This window comes from Mastigoproctus giganteus, chromosome 6 (assembly GCF_048544385.1).
Source record: "Mastigoproctus giganteus isolate SK-2022 chromosome 6, ASM4854438v1, whole genome shotgun sequence".
In the NCBI taxonomy this organism is placed as follows: Eukaryota; Metazoa; Arthropoda; class Arachnida; order Uropygi; family Thelyphonidae; genus Mastigoproctus; species Mastigoproctus giganteus.
The window spans coordinates 190,624,609-190,643,271 of NC_143580.1; the positions used below are offsets into that span (position 1 = coordinate 190,624,609).

At 35.1% G+C, this 18,663-nt stretch overlaps 1 protein-coding gene across 4 annotated transcripts in view; it reads left to right on the plus strand.

Annotated features, from left to right (window-relative positions):
* The window catches only part of LOC150084832 (2-oxoadipate dehydrogenase complex component E1), a 608,625-nt gene that overhangs the window by 298,472 nt on the left and 291,490 nt on the right, over positions 1-18,663 (plus strand). For all 4 annotated transcript variants that reach the window (XM_090376637.1, XM_090376633.1, XM_090376636.1 and 1 more), the window contains one exon: positions 14,620-14,735. In XM_090376637.1, the coding sequence (XP_090232763.1) occupies positions 14,620-14,735 (116 nt within the window). The remainder of the gene's footprint in view (positions 1-14,619; positions 14,736-18,663) is intronic.

Here is an 18,663-nt window from a genome sequence, read left to right on the forward strand (position 1 = left end):
GATCAGTAAAAGACTTACTTAGCCATAATTATGAGAGCATCTTGGACTCAGGGGAGGTTCCCACGGACTGGAGATATGCAAATGTATCCCCAATTCACAAAGGGGGATTGAAGGGTGACACGAGTAATTACAGACCAGTTAGTTTAACTTCTGTTCCGGGTAAAATAATGGAGTCACTGGTTAAAGATGCATTGCAGGATCATCTAGACAAGACTGCAGCAATAATTCAGACACAGCATGGGTTCGTTAAGGGAAAGTCTTGTCTGACAAATTTGATAGGATTTTATGATGTGGTTACAAAGGAACTGGATGCAAAAAATAATTTTGATATCATATATTTGGATTTCAGGAAAGCTTTTGACACTGTTGCGCATGGAAGACTATTGTACAAATTGGAGTAGAATGGTATTAAGGGTAAGTTGCTACAATGGATAAAAAGATGGTTAAGTGGGAGAAGACAGAGGGTGGTAATCAATGGGTGCTGCTCTTCGTGGACTAATGTTATTAGTAGAGTCCCACAGGGTTCGGTGTTGGGTCCACTGTTGTTTTGTATATTTATCAATGATATTGATGAAGGTATATCAGGGTTAATGTCGAAGTTTGCAGATGATACAAAGGTTGGCAGGGTTGTTAATGACAGCAATGGCAATGTACTACTGCAACAGGATCTACATTATTTGGGCAGATGGGCTAAGAAGTGGCAACTGAAGTTTAACCTTGACAAATGCAAAGTACTGCATATGGGTAGCAGTAACTCCAGAGTAATATACTAACTGTGCGATACTACATTCAGGGTAGTGGAGAATGAAAAAGACCTGGGGGAAATTGTGCAGGCAGATATGAAGTTTTCTGAGCAATGTGCAGACAGGCTGCCAGAGCAGGTCATGGGAAGTCAATAATATACAGGAATTTTGCTAGTAGGGAAAAGGAAGTGATTATCCCTTTGTATAAGGCCATGCCTTGAGTACTGCTTACAGGTCTGGAGGCCTCATTTTAGGAAGGATGTAGATTTGCTTGAGCATGTACAGAGAAGGGCAACAAGATTGGTGAGGGGAATGAAGGGATCCTCTTCCCAAGAGAGGCTTAAGTTCTGCAAATTGCAGTGGCTGGGGACTAGGCACCTGCGCGGTGATCTGATTGAGGTGTATAAGGCCTTGAATGGGTTCAGCACGCTGAATTCTGATGGGCTCCTTGCACTTGTTCAGATTACGAACCTAAGGGGGCATAAATTCAAATTAAGAAAGGACAGATGTAGAATAGCTGTGCGGAAATTTGCCTTTAGCCAGCGTGTGGTTAATTGCTGGAACAAACTTCCATCTGTCGTTGTGGAAGTTGATAGGTTGAATAAATTTAAGGAGGAACTGGACAGGTATTTGGAGGGAATGGTGTGAATTTTTTTTTTTTTTTTTTTTTTGGCTGATGCTGCATAAGCTCATACACTTGCTTTCTTGCATCACATGCCACTACTACTACTACTACTTCAATTTGCAATCACCCTTTGTGTTGCTACCCAAAAATGGAGTCACAGGCAATCTTTAGAGACTTTGAAACCTGGCCTGCTTGTTTCTTCTCATGCAGCATAGGGTTTGGTGTTTGTTTCTAGATGAGACTGGTTTCATCCAGATTGAGGATTTGTTTGGCTGTGTAACTGCCTTCTTCAATTATCACTTTTATTGTTTTTTTAATTTTTCCTCCTTGATTTATCAACACTTCTTTGTCTGGAGATGTAGCCTCTCCTGAAAGTCCATATTTTTGAAGTATATTGAACCCTGAACTTGCTAAACCATCTAGAACTCACAGTAAATTATTTTACCTCACCTTCTTCTCTCCTTAAAATTTCGTAGAGGCTTTTGCCTTTCTTGACACCAGCCTGAGGCTGATCAGTATGTTTTGTCTGTTCTGGTGAGCTAGTCATGTTGTCAGCAACTTTTCCATTTTTTCCATTATGTTACTCCAATTTTAGGTGGAAGTAGCAGCAGCACACAACAATGTGCCTGATTTAATGCTTTCCATTATTTTTTCCTTATTGCATTTAATGGTGCTTAAGGTTCTTTTGCCTATATTCAGTGCATTTCCATATCATGGTTGACTGACCACTTTCTTAACACATCCAGTTTTTGATCTGGTGTTATGGACTTTCTGGTATGTTTTTCTGCACTGCCAGTAACATTATCACTATCTGCACACTTAGAGGCATTATTAATTTATTAAACTTGCAATATCAAACTAAAGTCACAATATACAAAAAAAAAGCACTTAGGTGGGTCAGAAAACTGCTAGCTTAGTGGGATTCACCGAATAATAGATTAACAGTAGCTACAGACAGAGGTGAAAGTGATTCTTGCACTGCTTCTATTGGAAAGAGCAGCAGCAGCAGCCAGGAAAGCGAGGTGCTGGAGATTTCAAGGGCTGCTGGCAGTCATCAGGGAACAAGCAAATACATGGGCTGTGTTAGGGTAACTAAGAGGAAGAATAGTTGCATGTATACTTGCATGTACACCAATGCTAGGAGTATAGTAAATAAATTGGATTAATTTGAAGTGCTGGTCAAGACATCAAAGGCAGATATTGTTTGGATATCAGAAATGTGGTGTCACACAGATATAAGGAATGCAGAATTGGAATTTGGGGAGTAAAATGTGCACAGAAAGGGAGGAGGGGTTATGCTGTTAGTTAAGGAACACACAAAATCAAAGAAAGTGCATCCAGTTGGCATGGGTGGACAGTGCAGTGTTGAGTCAGTTTGGTGTGACATAAGCACTGGGAAAGCAAAATTGAGAGTAGGAGTGTGCTATAGGCCTAATGACTCCGATGAGTACAACGAACAATTGTACAGAGAAATAGAATGGGCCAGTAAATCAGATTGTCCTATAATGGGGGATTTTAACTTCCCAGATATAAACTGGACCTTGTGGATTGGTCACTCGCACACCAGCAAGACTTGTGGATTTATTAGATGATTGTTTTCTGCAGCAGCAAGTTCGAGAGGCAACCAGAGGGAGTAATATTCTTGATCTGATTATCAGAAGTGATTATTCATGCATTAAGAATCTGCAGATAAAGAACTACTAAGTGGCATTGATCATAGTGTACTGATGTGGGATTTACTCGAAGATGTAACTACTATCAGGGGTAAAGGTACGGGCTTTTGCTTTCATAAAGCAAAAAAACACTACACTGGTCTCAGATAGTTTTCAACTTCTATACAGTGGGACCAACCGACGATGTTACCAACAGCAAATTCTAAATGGGAAGCATTCAAGGAATTAATCTTGGAAGCCATTAGGATTTTCATACCAACTAAGAATACTGTTCAAAGGTAGGCCTAAATGGATGTCAGATGAACTAATGACACTTGTGGCAGAGAAGAAAAATGCATGGAATGCATATAAATTATCAGGAGACACAGATGCCAATGGTAGATATCAGCTAGTCTGTTACCTGAGCAGAATCAACAACAGTTAAACTGGTGGATCCCAAATGATGCAGCATGCTGCACTGGTGCGCATGAGAGAATGGCAGATGTGGCCGGACAATTCAAAGACAATCAAGGATTTAGTGACTTTTTCAAAAAATTCATATGCCAAAAATAAATATGAAGGTCATTTTCTTATTTATTTTATTACATGTGATATAATATGGTAAATACAGGCAGTATCATATGTTCCTGTTATAAGAATGAATTTTGAATGCATTTGTGATATTTTTCTGAAACACATTTCTGAAGGGCACTACCATAAAACAATAAAAACAATTTGCACTTGCTGGTTTAGTGGGCTTTTCTGTTAGTGTAATCAATTATAAACAGGTAGTAAACTCCATGTTATTGCATTTACAAAAATACCAATAGCTTGAATTGTGTGGATTTTTACTTTAATATGGTGAAATGTGTATCCCCTTCACTGAAATCTTCAATCATATAAAAAACATAAATAAATTTTCAGAATTTTCTCTTCATTCCTTTATTCCAAGATTGGTTTTTGCATCACTTTGTGCCTGAAGTAAAACAATATTGTGAAGATAAAAATATTCCTTTTCGAGTGATTCTGATTTTAGATAATGCACCTGGCTACCCACCATATTTGCAACATCACCACCCTACTGTTAAAATAAATTTTTTGCCACCAAATGTGACACCACTTTTTCAGCCAATGGACCAGAGCTTTTTTTAAACGTTTAAAGTGCATTATCTTCGGTAGACATTTTAGATGCTAATTAATGCAATGGATAAAGAGGGAGGTCCAACTGTTAAAGAATTTTGGAAAGAATTTCATATTTTAGATGCAATTAAAATAATACAATGAACCTCGAACAAAATTACAGAGAAGAACTTGAAGGGTGTTTGGAATAAACTGTGTCCTCAGTTTATTGATAATTTTGAAGGATTTCTAGAACAAGCAGATTGCTAACCAGTTGCAGTTTGACATTTCTTCAACTGATGTCACTGATCTGTTTCAAGTACACAATGAAGAGCTCACAAATGAAGACCTCTTTGAAATAGCAAAATGTGAAGCTGAGGAAGAAGAAGATTTAACAGCTGAAACTCCTGTTTGTTACTTCACTCTCAAGGGGCTAGACAAAGCTTTTCAACACAGAAAAAGCAATTGAGATTTTCGAGTCAGAAGATTCAAATTTGGAGCGTACTAGGAAAGTTGCTACAGATTTAAAAAATGCTTATGCATGCTATCATGAAATTTATAAAGAAAAGAGATGACTATCTTGGAAATAAACACCTCTACACATTTCTGAAGAAGATGACTCCTTGTGCCTCCAACAGACCAATAACGAATACCGAGACAACAATGAGTGATCAACAAGTATATATTTAGTCAATGATAATGAAGAATAAACATTCTTTAACATTTGTGAGTCATAAATAATTTCTTTATTATTATAATTTGCTTGATTTTACAAGCTATGTTTTTATTTCTTTGGATAAATCAATCATTGTTTAAGCATAAACTAGTTAGCTAACTAATTTCATTGTTGAGAACGTAACCCCTGATTGTAGCAATTCGTGTATGGGAAAAAATCCTCGCTTTACGAGTGCGTGCTAGGAACGAATTAACTCTTAAATTCTGGAGCTACCTGTATATGATAGAAACCTGTAGATTTTTCCAAAAGTTTCCAGCTTTTATCCAGTAATATAATTAATATTATATCAAATAGATTTTAATAATAATAAAAAATAGTTAAAAATAATGAAAATTATAAATATACTATCTAAAACCTTTTGTTTAACATTTTTAAAAAGAGAATTTGCCGACCATTTCTAGAAATTTATACGCATTTCATGCATATATTAAAATTATATATAAGTAGAGTGGTGAGTGCTTTCAGTAAGTTTTATTATAATTAATGTAGTGTCAAGTATTATAATTAGTACAGTGTATAAGTGATTTAATTAATGCAGTGATTTATTTATTAAATAGTGTAGAGGTCATCCCCCCCTCTGTGTTAAGTACAATGTTAAAAATTATAGTGTGTTATTTTTGCATTTATTTGTAAGATTTATATTTAGTACAGTCAATTCCAGCTATCTGGGACACATTGGAACTAGTGCATTTTGGCCCGATTAAGCAGCTGCCCCAATTATGCAAAATTTCATGTAAATAGTTAAAAATACAATGGACCCCTGCTTTATGATTGATTTTCTGTACGATCAAATCACATTACGATGAATTTTCCATAGTAAAGTACTGTTCACTATATGATATGTAGTAAGCGCCGGTCATTGTGATCACATTTGTGAGTTGAATTTTAATTCTATTAAACAGCAATTCTAATTAGCAAAAATAGGAGGAAAATTATTCACATGCTGTAAAAGTAAAGATATATCAAACACAAATTTACACTTTATTACCTTACCAATTAAAAAATTAAATGATACATGAAAATTGGAAGAATATTTTCCACAGGTTAGCAAAATAAAAATAAATTTACACTTACGTACATAGCTTAATTAATACATACTGTAATATGTACATACTAACTAGTTGATATTTCTGTTCACTAACATTTGTGGGTGGGGGTTAAAGTTTAAAACTGTAAAAAAAAAGATAAGCAATCAATAACAAAGAACACGGCACACACACACACACACACACACACACACACACACACACACACACACACACACACACACACACACACACACACACACACACACACACAAATCGCAAATAATGCAATACTCGCATGAAAACGGAGTAACAAGTTATGAAGCTTAAAAGATAGGAATGAAGAGAAGATTCTGAAAATTTGTTTTTTATATGATTGAAGATTTTATGGAAGGGGAAACACATTTCACCATAACGTGAAAACCCACAGAATTCCAGCTATTGATATTGCAAATTCAATAAGGCCGAATTTACTATCTGTTTATAATAGATTTCACTAACAGAAATGTCCAATAAACAGGGGACTGCTAATTGTTTTTATTGTTTTATGGTTGTGACCTCCAGAAATCCAACCGAATCACATGGTATGGTCAGAAACATCGTAGGATAATCTTGAGTGCTGCAGTCTCCTGCCCTGATTAAACGGCATGTTGTTCCAATTAAGTGAAGTAAACCCTGGCTATTTTCTCAATCGGGTTCTGTTCTTTAAGATTTGTCCCAAATAAACGGCTGCCCCGATTATCAGTGGCCCAAATAACCGGAATCCACTGTATTAAGAATAAAATAACAATTTTTTATTAGCAGATCATGGATAGATATTTTCCAAAGTGAGAGCAAGAGCATTAAGTGAGGATGAGGACAATACAAGTTCATATTGTGATCCAGAATCGGCATCTTCAAAACTGTACCAGCAGGTTGAACAGAGTGCTGAAGAAGACTCATTGAAATCGACATCAGTAGCAGGCCAAAGCAAACCTACAAAAAGAAAGTTTGTCTGCAATACATGGATAGCTATCTGAGTCTCAGTTTCACATGGACTGGAGATAAAAACATACCTCAGCCTGTGTTTGAGAAGCATTTCCAATGCTAATATGGTCCAAAGCAAGATGAAAAGACATCTGTTGTCAAAACATAAAAACAGGAAACCAAGGATGTTCAATATTTTCAAAGAATTTTGGAACAGCAGAAATTCCAGTGATCATATTTTGAAAAATGAATGTCAGTCTCAGATAAGATGCAGATTGTATTTTACCAAGTGGCTGAATTGATTGCTCAACAAGTAATACCACATACAATAGCTGAAAAATTGATTCTGCCTGCCAGCTGCTTGATTGTGAAAATTTTGTTTAGTGATGATGCTGAGTGAGAAGTTATGAAAATTTTTTCTCTGATGATTCAATTTGCAGAAGAATAGTTGATATGCTAATATTGAGAAGCATGTTTCTAAAAGTATGAAGAATTCTAAATTTGCCCTTCAAGTTATTGAATCGAGCGACATTAGCGGAAAAGCACAGTTGCTTGCCTATATCAGATTCATTCACAATGACAAAATAATTGCACTTTTTATGTTGCAAGGAATTTGAAAAACATACCAGAGGACAAGATTCTTTCCAAACCTTGTCTGAGTATTTGGAAAAAGTTGAGATTTCGTGGGATTCTTGTATTGGAATTTGTACAGATGGAGCCCCATCTATGATAGGGAATGTGAGAGGCTTGGTATCACTCATCAAACAGAATTAGATGTAATATCAACCCACTGTTTTTTACACAGACAAGAATTAGTCAGCAAGATCCTTGTGGTGCTAGATCAGGCTGTGCACATTGTGAATTTCATCAAGGCAAAACCACTAAAGGCGCAGTTATTTGCTCAACTTGGCAAAGACATGGAATCAGAACAACAATGCCGAATTCTACACACTGAGTTCACGCTGTCTCGTGGAAAAGTTTTAAATCAGGTTTTGGAACTGAAGAACGAGTGAAGAGCATTTTTGGAACAAGAAGGGAACCCATTGTACCACCATCTGGATGAGAATGACTAGTGTGCAAAGCTGACATATTTGGCTGATATTTTTTCCCATTGAATGTGCCCAACACCAGTATGCAAGGCTGCGATGACAATAGCCTCAAGACTACAGACAAACTGCATTCAAAAAAAAAAAAAAAAAAAGCTTCAGCTCTGGCTTGGAAGAGCAATGCAACATAACCTCAATGTTCCCACTAGTAAAAAGTTTTAAAACGAAAAATGAATTGTACAGCCTCATACAGGAACATCATGCAACACTGGTAGAAAAGATTGATCAGTACTTCCCATCGTTGTCTACAAATATTCGACTGGGTTAGAGATCCCTTGTGAATCCCAACTGTTCATATCTGACATTAGATGAGGAAGAGGAAATGGCCTGCATTTCAAGTGATCGCACCTTGAAATTGAAACATGAGAGTATGCCACTGGACTCTTTTTGGATATACAATCAGAAACAGTATCCACACATCTCTTCAAGAGTGTTATCCATTCTTCTACAGTTCTCTATGACATATTGTTGTGAACAGGGATTTTCAACTCTGACAAAAATCAAAGAAAAGAGAAAAAAACCAGAAAAGAGAAAGGCTTATTTGTGTTGATGAGGAGATGAGAGTTTGTTTGTCTCAAATTAGACCTAATATAAATGAGATTACCTGACAAAAACAAGCTCACACCTCTCTTCAAACTTGTATATTTTGTGATTGTATCAATTTTTTATGTAGCTGCATTGTTTTATCCCTTCTGGATGTCTCATGATCGTATTATAAGTGGTTGTGCTCTATGTTATGAATAAAGCACTCCTGGGAGGTGATTTTTTTGTTTTTGAAGGTATTTCTTGTCAATAAAAAATTCGGTGTGGTGCAATTTTCATTCTGAAAGTGCTGCCCAGAAAAAAAATTTTGGGAACCACTAAGTTAAATCATGAACATCAATTGGACCAATGTGTGATTTGACCCCTTCCTTCTACTGTTAATGTAGTGTGGGTTTACTGGTGCAAATATTAGTGTGCAAATACTATTTTGCCTTTGAAATTTATGTTATGTTTTGCCTTTGAAATTTGTTGTTTTTTGTTATGTTATTTGTTTAATGCTGTTTTATTAAAATTTCTATATCATTGTTTTCATTTGTGGTAAGCTATCGAATAAAATGTAGTAAGTGCCAGTTATAGTGATCACTGGTTATTAGAATAAGTCGCTTTATAGAATCAAATTTCAAAGAACAGTTTCAAATCAATAAAATGCACTACACTTTCATCGTTTATTAGAATCACATCTTTGGTTATAAGAATCAATTTTGAACGCTCTGTGATATTTTTTTAAAACACATTTCTGGAGATCACAACCATAAAACAATAAAAACAATTTGCAGTTTTTGGTTTTTCGGGCTTTTTTTGTATGTACAATCTGTTATAAACAGGTAATAAACTTGGATCTTATTGCATTTGTGATAAATCCGATAGCTGGAATTCTGTGTGTTTTTATGTTATTATGATAAAATGTGTTTTCCCTTCACTGAAATCTTCAGTCATATAAAAAACAAATAAAATTTCTGAATCTTGCTCTTCATTCCCATATCTAAACTTCGTAAACTTTTTAGCCCATAAAAAGTTGCTCGTGTCATGTTAGTTCCTATTTGTGCCTGCTGTGTGCTTTGTTATTGATTGATGCTTTTATTTTTTTTACTGTTTTAAATTTTACTACCCAAAAATAAAAGGGAGGGAAAAAAGTTGGTGAATTAGAAAGAGAGTGAATCTGAGTGTCTGGAATGAAGTTTCTGAAACCTGCATTAGCAACTGCTTCAGAAATGTCGATTAATTATTCATGATGGTCAACTACTAAGTCACAATACTCATCACATTGAAAAGCCTGAAGCCTAAGGGCAAACAGAAATTTAATGGTTGAGTGAACATAGATGGTGATCTACAAGTTACTACAGCATTAACAGATGAAGAAATTGCCCAGTCTGTTACTGATAATTTCACCAAGGAGGAGGAAAATGAGGATGAACCCAAAAGAATTCAATTACAAAATGACAAAATCATGACGCTATAGCCATCCTGAGGAGAGCATTGGAAGAAACTAGTGCAAGTGATCATGAATATAGACTGTTATACAATATTGAAAAATCTGAAAACAGCTTTGTAGTGACCATTTAAAGCAATCTGAAATAAGTTACTACTGTATTTTAAATTATAATCATATTGCAAGGTGTTATGTTTAATTAATATGTATATTATTAATTAAGCTATGTACATAAATATAAATTTATTTTTATTTTGCTAACCTATAGGTTTTCTTCTGATTTTCACATATCCTTTAATTGGTAATAAAGTGTAATTTTGTGGTAAAACTATTGGTAATAAAATGCAATTTCGTGCTTTATATCTTTATTTTTATAGCCCATGGATAATATTTGTCAATTTTCACTTATTAGAATCAAAATTCAGTTTGCAAACATGATCACTATAACTGCACTTATGGTACATTATAACAATATTCTTCTTTGAGGAAAATTATTGAATAGAATGGAGTGTGCAAATACTTACTTTGTCCATTCTACATTCCCCTGTATTTTGAGGGCAAGAGAAAGCAAGCAGGTTAACATTTTGCAGTTTGTGCCGATGTGATGTTAAATATCACATGGCAGGAACTGTTATGTTACTTGCCATATTAGAAAGAAGGGAAAAAAAAAATTTCTGCGATTTTTTATCATAAGTTATGATAGTTATGTTTACGTATTTGATGTTTTAATAAATAACTTAATATCTAATTTGAGCTCATTTTATGTAAGTGGCGTTAACTGATTATCAGCTGGTTTGTTCTGTGTTTGTACAATGTGTTGCTAAAAGAAAATTAGATTACTTTGAATTTGTTTAATGATGTAGCCAGTAGTCAATTCATGTAATTTGGCCTGGTGCATTATATTCAGCTTCAGCCAGATCCTGGAAAATAAAGATTTTGAATAGCTAATGCTGTGTAACTGTACAGAACTGGGGAGATTGGGGGGGGGGAGACAATGAACTTTAGAATTAAGGATTAAATAATTATCCCACTTCTTTTTCCTTTTTTTTTTTTTTTTCCCCATTTATTGAGCTGTATTCATATTTTCACTCTTCTGTTATATTTTAGCACATCTGCATTCACCTTTATTTGAGAGTGTGCATTCAATGTGCTGTAATTTTCAGAATGCTGAGAAATAACAACATTCAGAAATCCTCAACATTCCACAAATTTGTAAATAAAGGTTGAAAAGTGTAAAGTCTGGAATTCAAAGCTAAAAGCTAACACTTATATTTGGGCTGAGCTAAATCAGAACAAAATTCAAAATTTTATGAAAAGTTTAGTCCAAGTACATAAACTAATCTCAACACAAGCAAAAAACAAATAAAATTGTGTATCAAGCTATAAACAAGCATAGAGCATTGATGCTGGTAGCCCAGAGTCTAATGGAATGGACCACTCAAGAATGACTACCTATATGCATTATGGCACAGCACTGGTGCTTTATGAATACTTATATGCAGTACTGTAATGCACATCACTTGTGGTACCATTTGGTCTTTCAGACACAAGCAAGGGTGTTAATGTGGTAAATCCTAGTAGAAAAATGAGTGTTGTCAGAAAAAAATATACAGTGGGTAAGAAGCAAATTATAGTATGCTGTTTATGCATATTATAATTTTATGCTTGAACCCCCTGTGATGGGGGGGGGAGGTTGATAGATGAGATGAGCAGTGTTTGTACACTTTCACTAATTAATTAAAAAGAACTTTTCAAAACTCTTGTAAATCAAATCAGAAACAGAAAACACTATTAGTGAATACTGGTAGCAAGAGGTATATGGGAGGATTTGGTTTTATCCCAGAATTTAAGAAGATAAAAGTAAAGTAGCATCTGTCAGAATGTCACATGTGCCCTAGGGCAGTGGTGCACAAACTGTGGGAGCAAGCCCCAGAAGGTCGCAGGATAAATTAAAGGGGTCACAGAAATTTTTAAATAAAATTATTTTTTTGCGCATAAAAGCCAAAAAACCTGTTGTTAAAAATACTTTTTTTCGATACTGTTGATGTAGAAACCTTACTACTCGAAGTCTGAGATAAGAATGAACCGTACTGCCACTCTTACTGCCTGCCTAACAAAATTAGGGTGACATTCTTTTTTGTTGTCCGCTTTGTGAATACGTCTTAATCTGCTCTCTGGCTATTTGTTATTTGTTTTTTGTTTTTTTTTTAGGAGCATTAGCAACTAAGGCTATATTGCTCTGGGAATATGCAGTGGTCATTCCCTGACCTTTCCGCATCCTCTGTATTTGGTGGTGATGGGCTCGAACCACGGTCTAATCAAGAAGCGTGTGCTATGCACTGCTGCTCCTTCCCACCTGGCTACAGAGGCGCCTCTCTGGCTATGGACACACACAGAAAGTAGCTGACTAGTGCAACTTCTGAGTATGTATTAATACTTCTTAGTACACTTACTAAACGGTAATCCCTTTAGATCTTAATTCATGTTTCCTACAGCACAAATTCTCAAATTGCCTAAAGGCTACAGGTGTGAATATGCGGTGGCAGTAAATATTTTATATAGCACGTCTGCTTTATTCTGCTTCGTAATTCAGTGCTTTCATGTCAACTTGGATGTGTTTTTCATTCTGCTACTTTTTTATATTGCACATTTCATTGTTATTATCGTTGTTTTTAAAAAATATATTTTTTCCACGGTCATTTGGGTAATTAGAACACAAAATGGCCGAGGAGTGATGACAATAATGTTCCTACGGGTACTTCAGAAGCTAATAAGGTAAGAAATATATCGTGAAAATTTGGACATTAATGGTATTTCAAGGTGCAAGCACCAATTTCTGGTAGAGAGCCATCATATTCCAAATCAAAAGGAATGAAAAAGAATAGAAAATATGAAGAGGAATTTATGAAGTACAGCTTTACATCAGCAGTGTTGCTGATGATGAGCAATGTCCTGTGTGCGTAAATATGTTACGAAAAAGTGGCTAAAGAAAGCATGAAACGTATTAAATTAAAAAGACACTTACATACAAAACATCAAGTTAATGGAAAAAACTGAATCCCTTTTCAAAAGACGTGCAGATGCCATACAAGGTTGGAAATCTTTCAAGAAGAAACATATGGCAGTTCCCTGTAAAGCTTCAAGAGCATTGTTGGAAATTTCATATTTAATAGGAAAAATTTTTTAGTCGCACACTATTGCTGAATCTCTTGTTCTCCTTGTGAAGTTTTTTAAAAATGCAGTAAGTGTGATCAGCTTTATTAAAAGTAGAAACTTAAATAGCAGACATTTCACTATACTTCACAACGAAATGAGATCGCTCCTTTTATATATGAAGGAGGTGGTTGTCCGGTGGTAAAGCATTGAGACATCTTTTTGACCTCAAACATGAAGTTTTATTGTTTTTATCGGATGACAATCAGAATCTTGCTCAGTTGTTTATAAATCAAAAATGGCTTGGAAAACTTAGTTGCCCTGTTGATATATTTGAAAAACTTAATGATTTAAATTTAAGTCTTCAAGGACAGGGAACAAATATATTAATACTCGGTGATAAAATGGAAGCCTTCAAAAAATAAGCTTAATCTTTGGAAAACTGAATTTGAGCATAATAAATACCGAAATGTTCCCATGTTTTTCTGATTTTGTTAATAATATTAATATTTTACAATTTAAGGATATCATTGCCACCTACCTAACCTACCTAACAATGCCAATTAAGAATTTTTCCAAACAATTTAATGTATCTCGGGGGGGGGGGGGGGGTACTTCATGTCCCAAATTTCCATTCAGTGAAAGGAAGATCTCATTGACCTGTTGCTGACAAAGCATTACGTGCTCATTTCAAGCTAAAACTTGTGAAAAATTTTGGCTTTCTTTTCAAGACAAGTATCCAGAATTATCGAAAATGGCAATACAACCATTGCTACCTTTTGGATCTACATATTTATGTGAGGTTTGTTTCTCAAAATTAACAGCTATAAAAACAAAAACAGCATTCCAGACTTCATCCAGAAGATGACATGAGAGTAGCAATTTCAAATATTGCATCCAAATATGGACCAAATATTATCGGTTATCCAGACTCATTCTTGTTTTGTTTTGTAATCGTTCATTTCTTTTTATTGTTTTGTAATCTTAATTGAAGAATAAGAATTTGATTTGTTGTTTTTACTATATTCAATTAAAATATTAAACAATTTTTTAATGTGTAAATTAAAAATTATTTTAATGAAATGTAAATTAAAATGGAAACAATATTTTTATTCCTTTCTCAGTAGTCGAATAAAATTTTCTACTACATAATTTATAAAATGCTATTTTTCCTTGCTAAAAATCTGGTCATCCTACCTCGGGTTTTACGTTGAGGGGTTGAATCAATTTTTTTATACAATAAAGGGGGTCACGAGCAAAATAAGTTTGTGTGCCACTGCCCTAGGGTTAAGGAAAGAAAAATGTATAATAAGCCACATCATGCAAATATGCATAGAGTTTCAAAATATTAAAGAAAAGTCCTATAAAATACTGAGAGGCTTAAGTTTACTACTGATTAGAAATTTCTACATAAGAGGGAAGTCAGTAGAGAATCTTGTACTTGTAAAAACTTGTAAATTATTTCTAAGAATTTATTTTGAACACTTCTATATTAAGAATATTATTTATTTTTATTCTTTAGGGTATTGTAATGGAAACTTTAGCAATGGCCAATGTTCCTCATTTTTCAGTTGGTGGTTCTGTTCATTTGGTCGTGAATAATAATGTTGGTTTCACAACTCCAGATGATCGAGGCAGGTAATTATTACCTATACTTTTGTTAACCAAAATTTTCTAAAATTGAGTCTGCAATTGGATTGATGCAGTCAAAAATTACATTGTCATGAAAACTAATATTAACTGTTTATGGACCAATACATTGATATCATAATATTTCATATGTCAAGGTTTGACTACAATTTCTCTGCTAGTGCATTTCACCACTCTTGCTCTTTTTCAAAGAGTAAGAACGCTTTGAAAAAAGAATATGGAATTTTTTTATATGATTTGCTTTTTTTGATATTTGCCTTTCGCTAAAATGATCAACATATAATCAACAACCATAAGCCATGGTTGTTTCTAATCCTATACGTGATAATCTAATTTAGGTTTACACTCCCACTTAATTTTTTACCTGCCTATAGTTTGACTGTTAACTTTTATTTTTATTTATCTTATTGCTCCAAAGTCTTTGTCTGCATAACTCTTGCTAGCATAATTCCCCCCTCCCCTCATATTTTTGGTTCTCTCAGTTGTGATTATCATATTTATATATATATTCCTCTTCTTGGGATTTTGCTTTTCCATAGCACCTTCCTATTATTTTTGTTGACGTCCTACATGAATTTTGTTAATTTTGGGAATGAATGTTTACTAATTTGTTGATTTGCATTTGTATGGGGTACTCGTGCACATGGTATTGCCTGTATACCGTTATCAGTGTCCTTAGCTGTAGGAGGGTTTTTATGAGAAGAGGAATAGTCAGTAGAGGAATTTGTGCTTGTAAAATTGGTGTGTTACATCATGTTCCCAGATGTCAGGTGTGAGACTACTGTGTGCTGGTCTCAAGCAGTCTTCTCAGCATCTGTGTGGAGTAATATTCGGGTTGTCCTTATTAAGACCTATGTATTCATTTTCAATTGTACCATTAAACAATAATATTTTTCTTTCTGTTCAAGATCTTTTTTCAAATGCACTTTTTCTCCCTGATTATGATTGTTACTTTAAAATATTCTTATCACATCAGATCCTTGAAAAAGTTAATTTTTTTTTTTGATCCTTCAGCATGCATGAAAATCATCAACCAAAAGCAAAAAAAATTTTTCAAGTTTTGTGTAAATTAAAAAAAAAACTGGAGAATTTTCTTCAATTATGGTAAAAGTTTCCTAAATGCACCCTTAAGAAGTATTTTTAATTTTTCTTTATACTTCTCCAGTGTAAAATTATTTTTTCACTGTAGAAGTATAGCCATAAAAAACCTTCTGAAAAGGTGCATGACATGTTTTTTCTCCGATCAAGAAACATCATAGACATTTTCTCTTCCTTCAGAAAATTGATTGAGCCACCCAGACTCACCCATTCAACATTGCAACCTTACCTTTCAGTTATTTTGTTATTATAGATGCTGTCTTGTGGATATTAGTCACTTTATCAGCACCAGTCTCCCACTGCTGCAGTAAGCATACCACATGCAGTCTAGAATGCCTCCTTTATTTACTAATTGTAAATAAATAAACCTTGTAACAATTTATAACTTTTGGTAGAATGTTTCTTCATATATTTCCAGTTCATACATAAATTTTTCAGATATTTTTCTTTTTTGATGTGTAAACATCTTTGACGGCACCTACTAAATTTCAGATGGTAGTAAAATCAATTTGTCACGATTTTGTGATGCAGAGTTGAAGCAGAGATTGCTCAAAGGATCATGGGAGGTGATCTTGGATATGCCCAGAGCTGGCATAAACCAGCTGGTTGCGGACAAACGTTTATGATTCGGGGCATACCACTTAGGTGGCTTTGGGCTAACCATTGCCACCCTTGGCAGAAACCTTTTGATAACCAGAGAAATGGATATCTTGAGGGCAGTGATTTTGGATGTGTTCAAAGCTGACATAAACCATCTCTGAGCACATCCAAGATCATTACATTACATGCACTTCAGGCTTACCAGTCGAAGCGCTACAGTACTCATCTGTATTACTGAAGTGGTTGTATATTTTCATCAAGAGGCCAATCATAAATGTTTTTCCACAAACAGCTGGGCCATTCAGAATATTTGAATTGGTTTGCAATTGGAAATAACAGACTCCAAATTACATATATGAGTAGAATCTTTTGCTTGTCATTGGCCATTCTCATTAAGTTGCAGAAGTCCTCTTTGGTCATCAAGTTTTTGCATCTCACTGTTTGGATAACTGTAAAAGTTTCAAAAGGGAGTCTTCTTCTCCCAGTCGCATTACAAGGCTATGCAGGTCATTATTGCATGATTCGTCAGGGTCACCGTCGTCATTGCCTTGTCACATCGTCTTACATATTTCAGTTGTTTTGCAAATGTCCAAGTCTGAGTGATGCAATTTACAATCTAGAATGAGCTCTTCATTGTTGTTGTAGATCTCGATATATGTCATCTCTGTTTCCTCATTGCAAAATGGATTATGCAACATTACCATCTCACGCTTGTACTCGTTGAGAGCCTGAGCAAAGTCATAGTTTCGATAGTGTATTATGTGTGGATACTGTTGTTTCTTGCAGATTTTGTTAGTGCTGCATGTGTAATTTGCGACAAAGCATGACAGATTAACATTATAATATGATTGTAACAGTACAAATACTTGTATTGTTGCAATCATACTATTCAACAAATGGCTATAATCAAATAAGTAATTAGGCTATTGGCCTAACCTGTTCCAAATGTTGGAACAGGTTAGGCCAATAGATTTCATGATTTCGGTTCTAGCTGTTCGAAATTTAGTGGGATTCGTCAAATATGTTTACACATAAAACATCTTTCGTGCATATAAGGTACAAACACAATTTCTTTGAAGTAAAACTACTTCAATTTAATATTGTGAGATACACAATAAAGGTACAATTTATGATCTCTGTAATTATTGACAAAGAAACAGGTTACATCAGGCAATTGCAGTTTTCTTATTGGTCGCAGCAGCAGGGTCTTACCATGTACATTCTTAATGTTTTCTGGCCACCTTATTTTGCATCTACATGAATATCAGTATGAACATTGAACATATAAGGGAATGTACAAAGGGAATAACTTTGATATTATATATTTGGATCTTAGAAAGGCTTTTGATACTGTTGCACATGGAAGACTGCTGCACAAATTGGAGCAGTGTGGCATTGGAGGCAAATTGCTGCTAGGGATAAAGGGATGGTTGAGGGGGAGAAGACAGAGAGTGGTAATCAATGGACACTGCTCATCGTGGACTAATGTTATTAGTGGAGTCCCTCAGGGTTCAGTGTTGGGTCCATTGTTGTTTTCTGTATTTATAAATGATATTCATGATGGTATATCAAGCTTAATGTCCAAGTTTGCAGATGATACAAAGGTTGGCAGGGTTGTTAAGGACACTACTGACGCTATGCTGCTGCAACAGGATCTGGAAAGGTTGAGCAGATGGGCTAAGAGGTGGCAAATGAAGTTTAACATTGACAAATGTAAAGTACTACATATGGGAAACAGTAACCCCAGAGCAACGTATCAACTCTGTGGTACTACACTGACAGTGGTAGAGAATGAAAAGGACCTGGGGGTAATTGTGCAAGCAGATATGAAGTTTACTGAGCAGTGCAGACGGGCTGCAAGAGTAGCTGATGGTGTTTTGTCAATGATATACAGGAATTTTTCTAGCAGGGATGAGGAGGTGATTATTCCCTTGTATAAGGCAATGGTCAGGCCACACCTTGAGTACTGTATACTACAATACAGGTCTGGAGGCCTCATTTCAAGAAGGATGTAGAGCTGCTGGAACAAGTACAGAGAAGGGCAACAAGATTAATGAATGGAACAAAGGGTTGCTCTTATGAAGAAAGGCCTAAGTTTTGCAAATTACAGTGTCTGGAGACTAGGCACTGGCGAGGTGATCTGATAGAGGTGTATACAGCCTTGACTGGTTTGAGTATTCTCAATGCTGATGGGATTCTTCCTCTTGCTCAGAATAAA